Source organism: Nerophis ophidion, linkage group LG14 (genome assembly GCF_033978795.1).
Source record: "Nerophis ophidion isolate RoL-2023_Sa linkage group LG14, RoL_Noph_v1.0, whole genome shotgun sequence".
Taxonomy (NCBI): domain Eukaryota; kingdom Metazoa; phylum Chordata; class Actinopteri; order Syngnathiformes; family Syngnathidae; genus Nerophis; species Nerophis ophidion.
The window spans coordinates 51,611,411-51,631,182 of record NC_084624.1 but is presented as its reverse complement, the minus strand read 5'-3'; the positions used below and the strand labels follow the sequence as shown (position 1 = coordinate 51,631,182).

General features: G+C 40.9%; 1 protein-coding gene across 4 annotated transcripts in view; it reads left to right on the top strand.

The window, feature by feature from the left end:
* The window catches only part of LOC133568826 (basic helix-loop-helix ARNT-like protein 1), a 45,957-nt gene extending 27,999 nt beyond the window's left edge, over nucleotides 1–17,958 (top strand). For 3 of the 4 annotated variants that reach the window (XM_061920985.1, XM_061920984.1, XM_061920982.1), the window contains 9 exons: nucleotides 2,074–2,223; nucleotides 3,633–3,879; nucleotides 5,287–5,393; nucleotides 7,625–7,775; nucleotides 7,849–7,928; nucleotides 8,000–8,111; nucleotides 11,847–11,940; nucleotides 12,238–12,331; nucleotides 16,747–17,958. In XM_061920985.1, coding sequence (XP_061776969.1) covers nucleotides 2,074–2,223; nucleotides 3,633–3,879; nucleotides 5,287–5,393; nucleotides 7,625–7,775; nucleotides 7,849–7,928; nucleotides 8,000–8,111; nucleotides 11,847–11,940; nucleotides 12,238–12,331; nucleotides 16,747–16,904 — 1,193 coding nt within the window. In that variant the 3' untranslated portion in view covers nucleotides 16,905–17,958. The remainder of the gene's footprint in view (nucleotides 1–2,073; nucleotides 2,224–3,632; nucleotides 3,880–5,286; nucleotides 5,394–7,624; nucleotides 7,776–7,848; nucleotides 7,929–7,999; nucleotides 8,112–11,846; nucleotides 11,941–12,237; nucleotides 12,332–16,746) is intronic. The other variant, XM_061920983.1, reaches the window with a different exon arrangement.
* Nucleotides 17,959–19,772: the final 1,814 nt, after the last annotated feature.

Genomic DNA, 19,772 nt, shown 5'->3' with positions numbered 1-19,772 from the left:
AGAGCGCTTGATTTGCTACAGCACATCACGGGTTAGGGCTGCACGATTAATCACCGGCATTTGAGCGATAGACATGTTAGCAAGTCGGAATTGTTGAGCCTCGTGTCCTTGGCCTCCTGGCCAATTTGATTGATTGATTGAAACTTTTATTAGTAGATTGCAAAGGAAGAGAATACATTATATGAAACAGTACAGTACATATTCCGTACAATTGACCACTAAACGGTAACATAAGTTTTTCAACTAGTTTAAGTCGGGGTCCACATTAATCAATTCATGGTAATCAAAAGTGTTTAAGGAAACAGCAAGTTTGTCTGCGCTGCATTGGAGCCGGCTAATAACAAACACCAGGTGTTGGAAAAAGTTTTAATGGTGACTTGTCCTGGGCCGATGGTCAATAAGACAACCAAACACCAAATGATAATTGCTCTGTCCCTGTGTGTTTTTCTTAATCTCCCTCTAAAAACAGGGAGAAAGAGGTCTCAATCTCTGCATTGCTTTTAGCACCTGAGCGTGTTTATCTAACAGTAGAATTTACTGAACGCAGTGAGCCCTCTTTTCACTGATTCACAATCTGTGCCTAGGTGGGCGGAGAGGAAGACCGATGCTTACACACACAGGGAACACGTACAGAGAGCCTCGCGACTCACTAGTGTGAAGTTCCGCAAGGTTAAAAAAAAAAAAAAAAAAGAGGAAAAATATGATTACAACGCCAAATGCCCCGTTATGGGAATATGATATGTCGCCCAAAATGAGCCCATCTCCACAAACGAACAAGCGAGAATGCTGCGATCACGTGATGGCAACAACAAAACGACAATCCAAAGTAGATTTTTCAACTGGGAAAAAAATGCACTTTAAGGTGTTTAATATTAAAGTAAAATTTTTGCTTACTGAGATGAGTCCATTTAATTGTTTTTTTTTTGTTTGTTTATTTAGGATAACTAAAAGTTGTTTACCTTCCAATTACAGTGCAATGGTAAACAATTCTACAGTAATGAGAAATAAAAGTTGATATCGTTTTAAATGGTGACTTGCATTCTTCTCAGGCTTCAAGCAGGGGCAATGCAGAACACCGCCAGGGCCCTATTGAAATTGATGTGTATTTTATTCTTTATGTTTGGATACCTTTTCGAGGCCCTTAACATGCACAAAAAGTCCTCATATTTTGCAGCTGCGTCAGGTATAGAGAAAAGTGTTATATTTTCGGGGTTCCCGAAAATTACATTTCAAAATTGTCTCTTGAACGCCCCCTTTTAAAATGACCAAAAAATCATACCCTCCTACAAGTTTCACGTATTGCCACAAAAATTGCGAGACGTCTATCCTGACGAGACGCACAAAAGTCTCAGGAACCCATACCTGAAAACGGACAGGAAGTCCGCCATCTTTGTTTTCGTACAAAAAGGGTTTGTACTTTAACAAGCTCCTCCTATGGACTTTGACAAAATGAGTCTCGGTTAAGATTTCTGATACTGCACTTATAGGTGATGATAAATTGGGAACAAACTTTGTCTTATGCCACAAGATGTAGGCGTGGTATAGCGCCAAACTTTGCTTCAATGGTTATTAGCTAATTTTCAACAAAAAAAAGGGGTTGTACTTTAATGAACTTCTTCTAGGGACTTTGGCCAAATGAGTTGCGGTTACAATTACAGATACTACACATAGAAGCGATGATAAATTGTAAACAAATTTTGCCTACGCCATAAAATGTGGGCATGGCATGCCACCCAACATTGCTCTGATGGTTTCCCACAAAACACAAAACGTTAATAAATGGGCTCCACAAATTCAGATCTTGATCTTATTTAGTAGAAATGATGATAATGATGTTACCCGGAAGTGCCCAATGGGTCAGTACCTGTTTCTACCTCCTCTTACTGCAGCCATAGAACAAGTACTCTCGCCTCATTGGAGTGTTTTTTTTGTTCTTATTAAAGTAGTTTTTCAATGTTATTGGTATGACGGCAGAATTTCTCATATTGACACGATGATTTTTACCACTTTTTTTCCACACAAATACTTTACATTAAATTTTATCAATTCTGTTGTCTTTCTTTTGTATTGCAGCTGGTCTTCCAGTGAAGACAGACATCACGCCCGGTCCATCTAGACTTTGTTCTGGAGCCAGACGCTCATTTTTCTGCAGGATGAAGTGTAACAGACCCTCTGTCAAAGTAGAAGATAAAGACTTTCCCTCTACCTGTTCCAAGAAAAAAGGTAGAGTGCTTTTCAAACACGACATACACCGTTTGTAATCTGCCTTTGCTCCAAAACAAGCACTTTTTGTATTGTCCCACATTTGTTTCCCAGAACTTCACCTCACATGATTGTGAGGTGAAATAATGCAAAGGTCCCTCTTTCTATTTGAAAGGTCACATCCTTGCTAAAAGCAGGACTCTCACTTCACTTAGCACAAGGCATTACACAACTGAATGCATAAGTGCATCCAGTCTGATCCCCTGCTCATTAGACCTTTTTTTGTTTTACCACTTACAAACATACAAACATCATTGTTTGAAAAAATATATATATTTATAAATTTGCATTTGAGTGAAATAAGTATTTGATGCTACTACAAACAGTGATTTGTACTTGGGGTAGAAATCCTTGTTGGCAAGCAAAGAGGTCATTCTTGTGTGCATGTGGTCACTATGGTTGCACTCATCTCAGGAGGGATTTTGCTACACCCCTCTTTATAGATACTCTCTTAAGGTTTTAAGGCTGTCGCTTGGCAACTCGGGTGTTTGAGTTCCTTACACAGTTTTTGTATGGGATTAAAGTCCAGAGACATAGTACTTTGTTACGTTGCGTTAAACAGGTATTTCCCTCAATCAAATTTTCTAATTATTCAAATGAATTTGTAGCTTTTACAACAGTGCAAATAATGACAAAATCTCTCACTGATTTTATAAGTTCACCCACTGACTAAGAAATTAACGGTCTTCACTTTTAATGATGCGTTTATTTGAACAGTGAGAGACAGAATATCTAAAAGAAAATCCTGAAAATCATATTGGAAAAAAGATACAAATGTATTTGCATGTCACTCAATGAAATAAGTGTTTGATCCCCTAGTAATAGGGCTGTCTCAATACCAAAATGTTAGTAGTCGATACAGGGTACTGGTGTGTTTCCATTCTCATTTTATTCGATATCACTATAAAAATAAAAATAAACTGAATCCATGTCCATGTAAATCTATTACTTGGTTAAAAACAGTTGTAGTTTTCATGGGACAGCATAGCAAAATTGCCACCTGGTAAGAAACAATTAACACCACACACCCTGGCTTTAAAAAAACTGATCCTGTTTGAAGAAACTTGCAGTAGACAGCATAAATTGTGCTACACGGTTTGACAGGATAAAGCTTCTCGAGCTGGTGCTGAACTGCAGTCAGGGACAGAACAACTTCTCACCAGGCGGTCATTTTGCAACACTCTTCCAATGTCAATTGGTGAGCCACGGGCAAAGAAATGCAAAAGCCTAAGCTGTTCAATTCTGATGGCCTCATGTCTGTCTGAATGATAGCTAAAACCAAATAGAAAAAAGTATGTGTATAGTGACTCTCGGGACACAAAAGATGTAAACTTACCATTTTACACTTTCTTGTTGTATTTCCACCACAGCTGATCGTAAAAGCTTCTGCACCATCCATAGCACAGGGTATCTAAAAAGCTGGCCCCCCACAAAGATGGGTCTGGATGAAGACAATGAGCCAGACAACGAGGGCTGCAACTTGAGCTGCCTGGTCGCCATCGGCCGGCTGCATCCACATATTGTCCCGCAGCCCAGCCTGGCAGACATCAGGGTGAAACCCACCGAATATGTCTCCCGCCATGCTATCGATGGCAAATTTGTCTTTGTTGACCAAAGGTAAGTCAGTGTCTTGCAAATCGTCACTTGGAAAAGAACCGTATGTATTTAATGTAAACAATCGCTTATTCAATCCATAATCTTCTCACTTAGGCTACTGATTGAATCTATGCTTCATTTAGTTGTGCTGGTCTGAGCTATTATGAAACTGGGGACCACTGCTCTACAACCTGTTATCGCGCCCACCTTTACACCATGCTATTTGCGTGCCGGTTGGACGCATGCATATCTCTGCTTCTCATACAAGATTGCAATGCATACTTGGTCAACAGCCATACCAACTTTAACACTCGTACTAATATGCGCCACACTCTGTGAACCCACACCAAACACATTTCTGGAGAACATTGGCACTGTAACACATTATAAACGCAACGTAAGAATTACCCAGAATTCCAATGCATCCAGGACTCTTGGCTATATTATACATGCACCCCCAACCCCGCCCACCTCAACCGGCGCACGGAGGGGGGTGGGGTTGGTGCTAGCGGGGTGTATACAATAGCCAAGAGTCATGGATGCATTGGAATTCTGGGTAATTCGTATTTTGTTTTTATAATGTGTTACAGAGCCAATGTTTTCTAGAAATGTGTTTGGTGTGGGTTCACAGAGTTTGGCGCATATTAGTAAGAGTGTTAAAGACAAGTTGTTTTATATCACAACCATCAGTGTGATCTGTATGGCTGTGGAACAAGACCCCTGGTTTACACATAGTAAAAGCAAAAAAAAAAAAAAACTCAGCCATTTTGGAAATGACAACAGGGAAAACATCACTCGTGACGTCACGACTTTGACCCGGCGGTAAAAGTAAGCGTGCGCTAATAAATTTGGGGAGCGAATTTGACCCGGCAGTAATTCAAGGCAGGCGCATATTACATGCCCGGCAGCTAATCAAGGAAATACGGTATATATATTTTTTGTGTCTCAGCCTATCTCAGCTGCATTCGGGCTCAGGCGGTAGATTGTGTGTGTGTGTGTGTGTGTGTGTGTGTGTGTGTGTGTGTGTGTGTGTGTGTGTGTGTGTGTGTGTGTGTGCGTACAAAATTTGGATGTCTCTTTTCTACTTGTATATGCTGTATTACATGTGTTTGGAATTATATATATATATATATATATATATATATATATATATATATATATATATATATATATATATATATATATATATATATATATAGCCTGGGCCCCCGGCCAAATTGTTTTAACCCAATGCGGCCCCTGAGTCAAAAACTTTAGGGACCCCTGATTATGTGAGTCGACTTGGCAAAACTGTCTTTCACGAGGGTTGAAGCGATATAGATGATATGGATTCATAGCTGCATAAATGCTTGTAGCCCTACTTGTAAGCACAGCCTGCTACTACTTAACTTTTAGGTGTCTCCGCTAAAAACCTGATGTTGTTTTCAGGGCAACAGCCATCCTAGCCTACCTACCCCAGGAGCTGCTGGGAACCTCCTTCTATGAATATTTTCATCAGGATGACATTGGCCATCTAGCAGAGTGCCACAGACAAGGTAATTGGAAAGTACAGAAAAAAAGTCTGCTCCACACTTGTGCTACGTTGGATAATGTGCTTCATTTATCATCATTTACCATGAATTGATTAACGTGGACCCCGACTTAAACAAGTTGAAAAACTTATTCGGGTGTTACCATTTAGTGGTCAATTGTACGGAATATGTACTGAACTGTGCAATCTACTAATAAAAGTATCAATCAATCAATCTATCAATCACTTGATAATTGGAGTGTGCTGAAAGAGTGTGTGACCCTTGCTACCTCGGCCGTTTTCAATGAAATGAGATATTTGATTCAAAATGAGACGAGTAGAAGTGTGCAAACACACATTGGTGGTGTCCACCATGGAACCCGTTTAAGTCAGTCTGAGACGAGTAGAAGTGTGCAAACACACATTGGTGGTGTCCACCATGGAACCCGTTTAAGTCAGCCAGTCTGTGTGGACCAACTCATCTAGTCCTGGTTCACCGTCTCTTTCCTATTACTGAAAAGTGCCCGCTTAGGTCGACATCCGCGTGCATGTTCGGCCGCTTTTGTCGACATAAAACATGAGTCAAAGGGGCCAATTTCTTAAAAAAAAATAAAAAGAGGTCAGTTTATGTCGACGTGTTGTGCTGTTAACTTCATCATCATCACTAAGCTACTTTATAATTTAAGGGTCCTCAGCGTTTTGCAGGCCAAGGTCCACAGGACCCACATCTTTAGTGATGTTCAAAGTTTTGTTGGTCGGCAGCATAGCGTCAAAATAAAATCTAACTAAAAAACAGTTAAATGTAAGAAAAAGAGCAATAAGACATAATATAAAAAGAAAAAAGTTGAAATGTTAATACTACTAATAATAGAATGCTTCGTAACCAACAACACAAGCCTAAGAGTTTTGTTTACAAATACATGTAATATTTTATAGTTAATTTTTTACTTTTTTCTTTCAATATGAAAAAAGTTCAAATACCTAGGAGTCTTGTTCACGAGTGAGGGAAGATTGGATCGTGAGATCGACAGGCGGATCGGTGCGGCGTCTTCAGTAATGCGGACGTTGTACCGATCTGTTGTGGTGAAGAAGGAGCTGAGCCGGAAGGCAAAGCTCTCAATTTACCGGTCCATCTACGTTCCCATCCTCACCTATGGTCATGAGCTTTGGGTCATGACCGAAAGGATAAGATCACGGGTACAAGCGGCCGAAATGAGTTTCCTCCGCCGTGTGGCGGGGCTCTCCCTTAGAGATAGGGTGAGAAGCTCTGCCGTCCGGGAGGAACTCAAAGTAAAGCCGCTGCTCCTCCACATGGAGAGGAGCCAGATGAGGTGGTTCGAGCATCTGGTCAGGATGCCACCCGAACGCCTCCCTAGGGAGGTGTTTAGGGCACGTCCAACCGGTAGGAGGCCACGGGGAAGACCCAGGACACGTTGGGAAGACTATGTCTCCCGGCTGGCCTGGGAACGCCTCGGGATCCCCCGGGAAGAGCTAGACGAAGTGGCTGGGGAGAGGGAAGTCTGGGTTTCCCTGCTTAGGCTGTTGCCCCCGCGACCCGACCTCGGATAAGCGGAAGATGATGGATGGATGAAAAAAGTGTTAAAATTGCCCCCGTATGCTTTGACTTTTCAGTATTACAGTCCTTAGTGTACAAAATTTGGACGTTTCTTTTCTACTTGTATATGCTGTATTACATGTGTTTGGAATTAAACTTGTACTTAAAGTACCATTTTATTGTCCAGTACTAAAATATTCAAATAGTACAGTATAGCGGCGTTCACTTTTATCTGGCAACGAGAGCGCTAATCATGAGCTTTCTTAAATGCTGACACTCATATATTTGCAGGGTACAGTGAGTAAGGTGGCAATGCCACTGCCATTTATAAACTACACTCTTGGATTCATGTTAATGTATATTTACATTTAAATTTGTGAACAAATGGCCATGGAGAAATACATAAAAAATATATCATGAAAATGTATTCAACCAAAGATTTTATGACCCCCGTGCAGTACTTCGGCAGACACCATAGAGGTCACACTCTCTTAACCTGTTCAGTGCTAGTTTGGTTATGTCGATTCCACTGTACTTTTACCTATTTTTACATGTGCTATTTTGTCTTGGCTTTTCTTCCAACAAAGATGATTGTGGCTTTGACAATCTCTTCGTTGTTCGATTGATGTGAACTGAGAGGCTACTACTGCTTTTGTATCGCAGACACAACAAGAACTGAATGATTCCTTCTGTCCTCATAGTGTTGCAGATGAGAGAAAAGATCAACACCAATTGTTACAAATTCAAGATCAAAGATGGCTCTTTCATCACGTTGAGAAGCCGATGGTTCAGCTTCATGAACCCCTGGACCAAGGAGGTGGAGTACATTGTCTCCACTAACACGGTTGTGTCGTAAGTGTCAAAAGATCAATAGTGACGGTCGGAGAAGTGTGTGTTATGAAACAGAATGATTGTCTCTCTCAAGGTGTCCCATGATTGAAGGATCCGTGTACACTCAGTCGGCTGCCTCTCCACAGAGTATGGACAGTCTTCTCCCCTCAGAAGGTAAAAGGTTGCATTCAAACACAGTACTGACTTGTGTGCTAACCCTTCACTTCTTGATTGCTGTGGACTAGTAGGAGGAGGAAGGCGAGCCCTACAAACAGTGCCTGGCATCCCCGGTGGCACCAGAGCAGGAGCAGGAAAAATTGGAAGGATGATTGCGGAGGAAGTTATGGAGATTCAAAGGTAAGAGCAGATAACTACTGTTCTCCCAACTAGGGCTGGGCGATATTGGCTTTTATTAATATCGCGATATTTTTATGCCATATTGCGATGTACGATATATATTACGATATTTTGCTTTGGCCTTAAATGAACACTTGATGCATATAATCACAGCAGTATGATGATTCTATGTGTCTACATTAAAACATTATTTTTCATACTGCATTCATATGTGCTACTTTTATACTTTCATGCAGAGAGGGAAATCACAACTAAGTCAACTGTATTCATTAAATAGTCTTTATTCTCTCACGGGTGACTTTTTAAATGAAAGAACAAATTAATAGTGTTGCTACCTTTTTGTAGTAACACTTCTGCTGCATACTTTGCATTGATTGATTGATACTTTTATTAGTAGATTGCACAGTAGAGTACATATTCTGTACAAATGACCACTAAATGGTAACACCCGAACAAGTTTTTCAACTTGTTTAAGTCAGGGTCCACGTTAATCAATTCATGGTACAAATATATACTATCAGCATAATACAGTCATCACACAGGTTAATCATCCTAGTATATACATTGAACAGCATATTGCTGTTGTCTGCTGAATATCTTCCCACTTGGAGCCAAACCACCGCCAGATGATGGACCCCCTGCTCTTTATGTTGGGCGTTTATAGTTCTTCTTTCACTTGTGATAAGTTTCGCACCATCTCTCTCTCTCTGATCGGCGAGAGCTATGACGCTAGACTCGCGAGAGTATGTGACGTATGTAAGAAGGCGGGCTTGTTTTCCGTATCTGTCAGAATGAGAGACGAAGAGTGATAGAGAAACGCCTGTTGTGTAAAGCCCGCGGCTAAAATCAACTCGACCTGCCTCAGCTAACGTTAGCTCTCGGCGAGAGCGTGTGACGCTACATGCGCGACAGTATGTGACGTATGTAAGAAGGCGGGCTTATTTTACGTCTCTGTGAGAAGGACAGACGAGAAGGAGTGAAACACGCCAGTAATGTAATGCACGCAGCTTACAGCAACGGTGTGAGATCATATAATCGAATATTACGATATAGTCATTTTCTATATCGCACAGAGACGAACCTGCGATATATCGTATATATCGCCCAGCCCTACTCCCAACTGATTCATTGATACTGACCAATTCAACTGTTAGCAGACCTAGAGAAAGCAAACGAGGCTTGTCAAAAATATTGGTACCTCGATACCAAGTCAATGCCAAAAAATTACATGGATACCTGCTTCTTTTAGCATTGCCGGTACCAAATACTGTACAGCACTTTGACCTTGGTGAGCCTTGTCTTTTCTTGGGGTGTGAGCCCTGAGTCAGTGCCGAGGAACAACTAATGATAGTGTTTCTATAAACCTACTTATTTGAGGAAGTTTGTCACAAATGCGGATTTTGCAATTCCGCTTTCTAAACAAATGATGATGGACGTGTAGGTGTGGTGTAACCCTGCTTCACAACACACCTCACACGCACGTAGCAGAAATGATCTCTAGCCACTTTGGCGCTATATTTAGCGAGTAATGAGAGGTGTAGCTTGCCACATACATTTATTGGGTAGCCCCACTATGGACTGGACTCTCACAAAATGAACTGTATCCACTGTGCATCAATTGCACTGGTCACCCACGGGGTCCCCACTTCTGCGACCTCTTCCAAGGTTTCTCCTTGTTCCCATTGGGTTGACTTCTTTCTTGCCCGGATGTGGGATCTGAGCCCAGGATGTCGCTGTGGCTTGTGCAGCCCTTTGACACATTTGTGATTAAGGGCTATATAAGTCAACTGATTGATTGATTGGGCAATCAAATACAAGTCGTCACAAAATATTAGCCGTGCAAGTGAGAGCGGAGATCCGCCACCTCAAGCTCAGGGAGTGTGCGTTACCACAGCGTACAGAAGCCAACTTTGATCACTGCCATAAGTGCTAAGGAAACACGGTTTCGAGACACACTTCTGTCATTTGGCAACACTCTGAACTAGAGGTGGGAATCTTTGCCATCTCATGATTCCATTACAATTCAGGAGCTGTGATTCAATTAAAAAATCGATATTAATGCACCTTTATGTAAATTGATGCAGTTCTTCATTTCTTTCCGTTTCACCAAACAAGCGTTTGTCACTTGCAACTTTGAAAAACAGAGCATTTGTCAAAAACAGTTAAATGAGTTCCCACGTTTATTAAATTAATGGAAATGTGAGCAAAACTTTAACACAAGTACCTTTTAATGAAGGAGCTGGTCGGATCTCTTGCTGAGGTCTGTAGTCAAACAATTTTAAAAACTGTTTGCATTACTTTATTTACAATAAATACATTGATTAGCTACTTTTACTAACTGATTTTATGTTCCCAATTGCGATGCATGTAAAAATTGATTATTCCCTCCACCTCTACACCATTGCTTTATTTGTTTCAGCCAGCAGGAAGGAGAAGTGTTTGCAGAACGCACCTCCTTTTATGGCACATTGTTGAAATAAGACAAACAAACAAAAATAGCAAAAAAATACAAATAAAGCTTAATGTAATGGGGAAAAAATGGATATGTTTATACTATTAAAGAAAAGTTTGTCATTAAAAATGTTTGAACCTTTTTATTAGCTTATTTCATTCCAAATGACATGATGTGAGACTACGACCACATTGAAAGAATGGTTTGTTTTGTTTACATGTCGGGCCACGCCACTGCTGTTCTGTTTACACGGTCAAATAGTTGCTGCTGTCTATTTTTCAACGTAGAATTACCTCAGCTGATTTGATGTTTAAATTCTGTGCAAAAAAGATGTTTAAGCACAGTGATTGAAATACTTTGAAACACTTTTCAATGGTATTAGTGAATTTACAAATACATGGAACATGTGATCCTTGTGTTTGACAATACTTTCAACACCAAGTACTAAACCCCTTTTGTGTTGGATTCAAATATTTATTTAGCTCAGTGGAATACTAAATCATTTATAAAGTATATTTCTAGTTATTTCATTTATATTCTGACACTGTGCACATAAAAGTAGCACAACAATAAAGCACTATATTTACATCATCATCAGGGATCAAGTACCAGTAATCCTGTGAATGTGTGGGTCTGCTTAATTAAAAAATCACACTTAAGAAAACCGTACTTTTAGGTAATTTGAGACTAATTTTAGAGTGAATGGTGAAGTATATAACTATTTTAATGTACAGTTCAGGCCAAAAGTTTGGACACACCTTCTCATTCAATGTGTTTTCTTTATTTCCATGACTATTTACATTGTAGATTGTCACATCTTATGTACTTAACAAAAAAAGGTGAAATAACTGAAAACATGTTTTGTATTCTAGTTTCTTCAAAATAGCCACTCTTTGCTCTGATTACTGCTTTGCACACTCTTGGCATTCTCTCATTGAGCTTCAAGAGGTAGTCACCTGAAATGGTGTTCACTTCACAGGTGTGCTTGGAGCTCACGGAGAGAATGCCAAGAGTGTGCAAAGCAGTCATCAAAGCTATTTTGAAGAAACTAGAATATGAAACATGTTTTCAGTATTTCCTCTTTTTTTGTGAAGTACATAACTCCACATGTGTTCATTCATAGTTGTAATGTGACTATCTACGATGTAAGTAGTCATGGAAATAAAGAAAACACACTGAATGAGGAGAAGGTGTGGTGTCAAACTCAATCATGCAGGGTGCCTTCATTCAAAACAGTATTAATCACTATTACTATTAATTATGATGGAATGTTTCCATTGTAGGATTCGAGGCTCCTCCCCCTCCAGCTGTGGATCCAGCCCACTAAACATCACCAGCACACCTCCACCTGACACCTGCTCTCCAGGGGGGAAGAAGGTGACGCTCACACACACACACACACACACACACACACACACTCGTGGAGAAACCGTTCACAAAACCCACTGTTTGGTTGTTGTCACTTTTTTTAGATTCCATTTTTACACCTCTGAATATCATAAATCCCAACAATTCACTATTACTTGTGATTTTGACAGACTATCATAAATACATTTACATTTATCCAATTTTAAAAATCACTAAAGGTGTATGTTAATATTCATTCCTTGCTGTAAATAATGATTATTAAATGTCCAAGAGACCAAGTTGTTGAATGAATGTTTCCTCTGATAGATTCACAATGGAGGAACACCTGAGCTGGCCAGCACTGGGATCCTACCTGGTCCTGATTCTGTGGGATACCCCTACTCCAACCAGTCCATCATGAGTAGGTCTCACACACACACACACACACACACACACACACACACACACACACACTATTGTATTTGTTACCTTCTTCAGACCTGAGAAAAATGCCTACCTCTTTAGGACCAGCCTTTCTAGATATATAAAGATTTGCATTTAAAACATTAATAATATAGACATACTATGCAAATTTAAAAAGCTTGTAAAAAATGAGTTGGAATTTCACAAGAGATTGTTGGCAGTATTATAATAAAAGTTGTCATTTTACTCAACACAAGTCAGAATTTTACAAGACAAACTGAACTGTTGTGTAGTATTTTGATAAAAGTTGGAATTTTACTCAATAAGTAGCAATTTTACAAGAAAAGCTTGACATTTTGGCAACTTTATGAAAAGAGTCACAATTTTCTCAACAAAAGTACAAAACTTTAAAATGTTGGCAATATTATAATAATAATCAGTATTTTACTTGGCAGAAATGTCAGTATTTTACAACAAAAAAAGTGAAATATTGTGATAAGTCAGAATTTTATATGACAAATGTCACCATTTTGCATTAAAAAGTAATAATTTTACGATAAAATATTGCAATATTACAGAAACAGAGAGAATATGAGAAATTGTTCCCAATTTTATAAGAAAAAAGTCGACACTTTGTGAGAAAAAGACTGCTTTTAGTTCATTGATTTTTTTTTTGAATTTTTTGTTTGTAATTGGATTTTAATCTCCATTATTTACTTCGTTATTACAGTATTTCTCTATGTACACATTTATTTTTGAATACATCTTGGCCAGAGGGGGCACATTTCAATTTCTTACACACACTTGTTATTACATATGTTGGCCAGAGGGGGAGCACTTTTAAAAGCGACACACAGTCCATTTGAAAAATCCCTCCTTTTCGGGACCACCCTCATTTGGATAGATTTCACCAAATGAGATCTCTATTTTGTGTTATTTGTAACGTGCTTAAGGCTGATGACAAAGGAGTCAGGGCCCACAGATGGATCCTGTACCGCACTGTGGGCAACCTACCTGTAGAAGCTAACTGTTAATGGCCACCATAGTGTATTTATTCATCCTATGGTCACATATGGGACGCGGGTTGTCTTATGTCAGCACCGGAAGTGGTCAGATCACTGCGGGGATGAATAGGGAAGTCCTACTTTAGCTGCCGTCTTGTTTGATCATATATAATACATGGGTTTCCGATGACGTCACAACCGTCGCACAATTCCTTTGTCCGCCATCTTGTGTGTCAAAACAAACACTCGTAACCAAGGACGCCTCCATTGTTTGCTTCTTGTTCTGTCACTGTTAAGGTTTCAAACACTTCATTACTCCTGGTCAGTACATTTTCCTTGCCAGCAGTTGCATAGTTAGAATCATATAGTTCTGAAAATACTTTTGGGTGCTTTTTATCAAGTGCTTCTGGACGATAATCTTTAGCATATCCTGGAATCAGAGAAAGTAAGACAGGCTTAATTTTTCGTTTGGATTTTAATTCTCTGCGCAAGTCTGACAGTTCATCTTGTGTCCCCTTCTGTACCTCCAGTAGTTTCCTCTGTGTTAATGGTGCCGGTGTATCTCCAGATACGATTGCCTTGTCTGGCTTTCTCTTCAATGTCTTGGCAGATGTGAAGTTGATGTCCTGTATGGTCTTGTACCCTACTTTCTTGACTGCAGATGGAAGTAGCCAGTCAGATTTTTCCTGTGTGACTGTCGTGTTGTACCGCATCTTGACGCTCGCTTCAATGGCAAACAACAATGCAGAAACATGTGAACATATTTCGCCAATACCTGCCATACATGTACAGTGTCCTGATAAAACACGACCCGACTTCTCTGATATCTCCCGTCCAAGGGCAAAACACAGTTTTGGTCAAAACTGAGCTGATAATAATTTTGGAGTTCCTATGTGATATGCTTTACATTAGTGTATGCGATATTGTAATTTGTTCCGTAAGTAAGCTGTTACGCGCATGGCAGGACCTAGCAACTACCACATAACCCGCGTAGATACAACAGAAAAACCTAGTATCTCAAGGGACCAATCGGAGCTTCTTTGTCAGTCGCCTTATTGCAGGGGCGCTCACGCTTTTTCTGCAGGCGAGCTACTTTTCAATTGACCAAGTCGAGGAGATCTACCTCATTCCTATTTATAATTTATATTTATTTATTTATGAAAGAGACATTTTTGTTAACAAGTTAATGGTGTTTAATGATAATACAAGCATGTTTAACACACATAGAGTCCTTTCTTTCATGAAGACAAGAATATAAGTTAGTGTATTTGATTCTGATGACTTGCATTGATTGGAATTAGACAGTGGTGCTGATAACGTCCACATTTTCAAATGGAGGGAAAAAAAACGTCCTCCTTTCTGTCCAATACCACATGAAAGTGGTTGGATTTGGCATCTCATTTGTCCAACTTGCATACTCGTTTTTAAACACTTTGTTATGAGAGTAGCATATGTGTGTGTGGCCCTTTAATGTCTGGCAGCAGGTGAGTGACGTCAGTGAGTGTGCGGGTGGGCAAGCAAGTGAGAAAGCGGTCGCTGAGGGCGGGGGAGAAATACATTGGCATCAAACTCCGTAGCTTGCTAGCTTGTGCACGCTAGCTTTCTGAGACTCTTATTTTGTTAGCACAGGCAGGATGAAACAGGTCTTTTATGGTGAAGACAGGAAGTGTGCAGTCGGTCTTTAGAGTTTTGACAGTAGGTACGGAGTCTCTAGAAATAAAATGTGTTTCTCTGCGTCCGCCCTGTTAGTGATTTTTTTTTTTAAATATGAGCTCGCAGCAGCCAGCGTCATCTCACAAGATCCTCGGGTGCCGAGAATGTCAAACAGCTGACGAAAGTGAAGTCTTGGTATGATTGATGATTGCTCATTTTTATGCCTATTTTTTAATGCCTGGCTTGAGATCGACTGACACACCCTCCGAGATCGACGTAATGGGCACCCCTGCCTTATTGTCTTTAATGAGACATTTGCACGAATGGGGGCTGACGGTCAACCTGATTATGTGATATTATGGCACGAGGGGATATTTGGAAGATTGGCCCAGGACGTTGCAAGCACCTTCATTAAATGTATTGTTTTTGATTCTTCCCCCTGCATACTCTTCTGGGCAGATAACTGTGGAGGTCAAAATAAAAACTGGACGCTGTACACGGCTCTTGCCCAATGTGCAAACGCAGAATGGGGCCCACCCGAGATTGTAATAAAGTATCTGGAGAAAGGGCACATGTTCATGAGAGCAGATTCAATCCATGGCTCAATCAGCAAGAAAATGAAAGCTCAAGAAAACATCTATACGTTTGATGACTTTTTAGATCTTTGTAAGAAAGCATCAAGATAGATTGGTTTACCTTTGTTTTCTCGAAATCAGCTAGAAGGGAGTTACCAGGTTTTGCCTTTGGACGGGAGAGATGACCCATGGCACCAAACACGGATCAAGAGTGACCAACACGAGCGATGAGCAATGATCTTCCATTGTAGCCAGTTTAATTTCCTGGACCCATCCACACACAAAGTAATTGTACGCTTCGAGCGACTTGTAGCTCTTGAGCTCATCCAGAGTGTAGGCACTAACATTGTTCACCAAATAGTTGACGATGTCGGGGTAAGTTATGTCGGGATAACATTTCAAGTCCGTAGTCCATTCGCGCTTTCCCATCTCATACGGATCTTTATCGCCAATATCCTTCAATTTCTGTAAATACCTGGCTTTGCAAACCCCATCTAGCGTCTGTCTGTAGGGAACTTTTACGACTTCTTTCAAATTTCCCGAAGTGGATGTCATTGTTGCCGCAGAAGTGTGGGAAAATATTTCGGAAACTGCCGCAGACGAGTAAACAAAGTTTTGACACACAAGATGGCGGCTGCCACGAAGGATTATGGGTAATCGCCGCTAGCGGAAACCTTTGTTTTGCTGCCTTTGCACCTGTCAATCTTTACTTTTGTATGCATATTAAATCAACAAATAAATAAATAAATTAATGGGTTGTACTTGTATAGCGCTTTTCTACCTTCAAGGTACTCAAAGCGCTTTGACACTACTTCCACATTTACCCATTCACACACTGATGGAGGGAGCTGCCATGCAAGGCGCCAACCAGCACCCATCAGGAGCAAGGGTGAAGTGTCTTGCTCAGGACACAACGGACGTGACGAGGTTGGTACTAGGTGGGGATTGAACCAGGGACACTTGGGTTGCGCACGGCCACTCTTCCACTGCGCCACGCCAAAATCCTGACTTTGGAGCAATGTTCATGAACTGTAGTATTTGGTTCTGTATTAGATTCAGTGTTATTGGGAGCATGACTTATGTCCTTACATGTTGACGGTCCTCATACGGAAGCTACTTTTCCTTGTTGATGTCTCAAGGTGTTGGCCGCTCACAGTCAAGTGTAACTGTCGTCCAATCAGGTGACAACTCCCACCTGGGTATCGACATCATGGATGAGCCCGGTTCCAGCAGCCCCAGCAACGACGAGGCGGCCATGGCGGTCATCATGTCCCTCCTGGAGGCGGACGCCGGCTTAGGCGGCCCCGTGGACTTCAGCGACCTGCCCTGGCCTTTGTAAGAGGACTGTGGAGAGGAGCGCCAGGAGCCTCCCTCCTGCACCAAAGCCAGCGCTGGAGAGAGTTGAGCCAGGAGGAAATGTTTGTGTCTTTGCTGCGTGAACATGGCATGAATGAAGGCCTGCAAAGCCCCAGAAGAACTCTGAGATCATGGCTCCTTGTACTGTAGAACCGAGTAGTTGACCTCTTTCTAACACTGGCTCTGGAACACAGCCCACGCCGGAAGACTCGCCATCTGACAATTCCACTCGTGGATGAGAGAAAAGCATCCAGATGTTTCCGGAACTCTACAACTTCCACTTGCTGAAAGTCCAGTGCTGACGATGAATCTGGAAACCTTCCGGAAGGTTTGTAGTGGTCCTTAGCAGAGCATGTAGACCTCACCATTACTTCTCACTGCAGATCCGCCGGCATGGGTTCTGTTGCTCTTAGATGACCTTTTGAAAAGATGCCATATCTGCAGTACTGTACCTCTTACTCAAATAGGAACACTCCCGACTGCCATCCAACATGAAATACAAACATTTTAATGATCAAATATCTACTCGCCTGCTATATACTGTATGTGTGTGATATTGTGGAATATTTCTTATTAAAGGACGTGACCTGCTTTATACCGGTACATGTCAAAAAAGGCAGACTATTTTTCAATGATAAAAACTGCCTTGCACTGTCAGTAGCTGTGATGGACACGGAGCATCCTTAAAGTCGTCTTACTGGCCAGCAGCGCGGTGAAGGCCTGCTTAGCCCTCACACTAAAAAGGGGAGAGCAAGAAAAAGCCAGTAAATATTTGATTCCACTTGAGACGTAACCTTTGTGGTGAACTTTTTCTTCCAAGCCGGCAGCAATGGTGAGGTCTACTGTGCGGTTTAGTGTTTGACCTCGTTTTAATGTTAGACACAACAATAAAGTGTACCCATGTCTATATACCCTCCTCCCCCGTCACAGAATAATGTATCAAATATTATGTAAGTATACTTTATGCAAATATATGAGTGTATTGTATGTATCAGCAGTCAATTATTTTTTAAAATAAAACTTTGTTTCTGTCTTTTTTTGGCTGTTTCTATGATATGACTCATTTAGGTCACTGTACACATGGGTGTCAAACTCAAATACAAAGTGGGCCAAAATTTAAAACCGAACAAAGCAGCGGGCCGAGGTTGAACAAATGAACCTTTTAATAGGGACCCAAACAAGTTTTGCATTGAATCTTGAACAAGCAAGGCTTACAGTATATACATTTATAGTGACATGCAAAATGGAGTTTCAAATAATAATAATAATTAAAAAGATATCAATGGCATATCAAATAAAGTTTAAATAAAAATGGAATGCCTCTTTTCGGCGGCGGGGTTGGGGTGGACGGGGTTTGGTTTGGTTTTGTGTGGTCCTCTGTTCTCTGTTGTCCTCTGTGTTTTTTATACACTTTGATTTCTATTTTACTGTTTTAATTGATTTTACCCTTTAAAATAGTTTTTAATCATATTTGTTTTTTTTATTGGTTTTATATTTATTTTTATTTTTTTATTCAGTCATTGGTGGAGCATAATATAATTATATATACTTATTTTATTTATTTTTTTAACAATTGTTTTTAAAATGGCTCTGCAGCACTTTGGAAACGTTATTGTTGTTAAATGTGCTATATAAATAAAGTGGATTGGATTGGATTGGTGATAGCGGGGGGTGTATATTTTAGCGTCCCGGAAGAGTTAGTGCTGCTGGGTGTTTGTTCTATTGCGTTACAGTGCGGATGTTCTCCCAAAATGTGTCATTCTTGTTTGGTGTGGGTTCACAGTGTGGCGCATATTTGTAACTGTTAAAGTTGTTTATACGGCCACCCTCAGTGTGACCTGTATGGCTGTTGACCAAGTATGCCTTGCATTCACTTGTGTGTATGTATAAGCCGCATGTAGAATGTGACTGGGCCGGCATGCTGTTTGTATGGAAGAAAAGCGGACGTGGCGACAGGTTGTAGAGAACGCCAAAGGCAGTGCCTTTAAGGACCCACCCCAGATATTGTTGCCCGGGATGAAATTCGGGAGGGACACTGAACTTCGGGAGTCTCCTGGGAAAATCGGGAGGGTTGGCAAGTAAGAGTATTAGCGGTGAATGCGGTGTTACAGCAGCAGGCCAGCTCTAATATTAATTTGATATTGCCTCAAGGGCCAAATTAAATTAAACAGCGGGCCAAATTTGGCCCGCGGGCTAGAGTTTGACGCCCATGCTGTACATTGACTGACTTCTTGCAGGGATGGGAATTTTCCGCCGATTTTGGCGCCGCCAGGATCATTTCTGTGAATTGTTTAAATCCGGGGAGAAAATTATAGGGGGGGGTAGGTACTCGTGGTTTTTGTCTCTGCCAGGCATGTGATTTTTCTGTCTAAAGTCGGGATTCCGTCTAGGGCTGGGCGTATCGATATCAAGTATCGATACTTGCTGAGTATCGGTATCGTATCGATACTGGCGTGATGGTATCGATACTTCACCAAAATAAGCGAATCACTCCGATTTAAAAAAAATGTGAGCGCGGCGCAGCGCTCCTCACCACTCCACCCTCCTCCCTAGTGATGGGTCGTTCGCGAACGATTTGTTCGTTCGAACGAATCATTTGAGAACCAACCGAATCACTTAATGAAGTGATTCGTTCTTTTCTCAGTGCATTTGAGTTCAGCCGCGACTGTGTCATATGGAGGGATTACAAGACTCACTGATGTCTTAGTGTTTGTGAACAAGGGTCGCCTGAGCAAATAACATAAATATGAACACAATCAACAGATCATTACAAGTGAACGGACAGCCCAGTCCTCTGTGAACGGGGAGGGACCTGAGCCTGCATTATCTATTGAAATAAAGTTGTATTGGT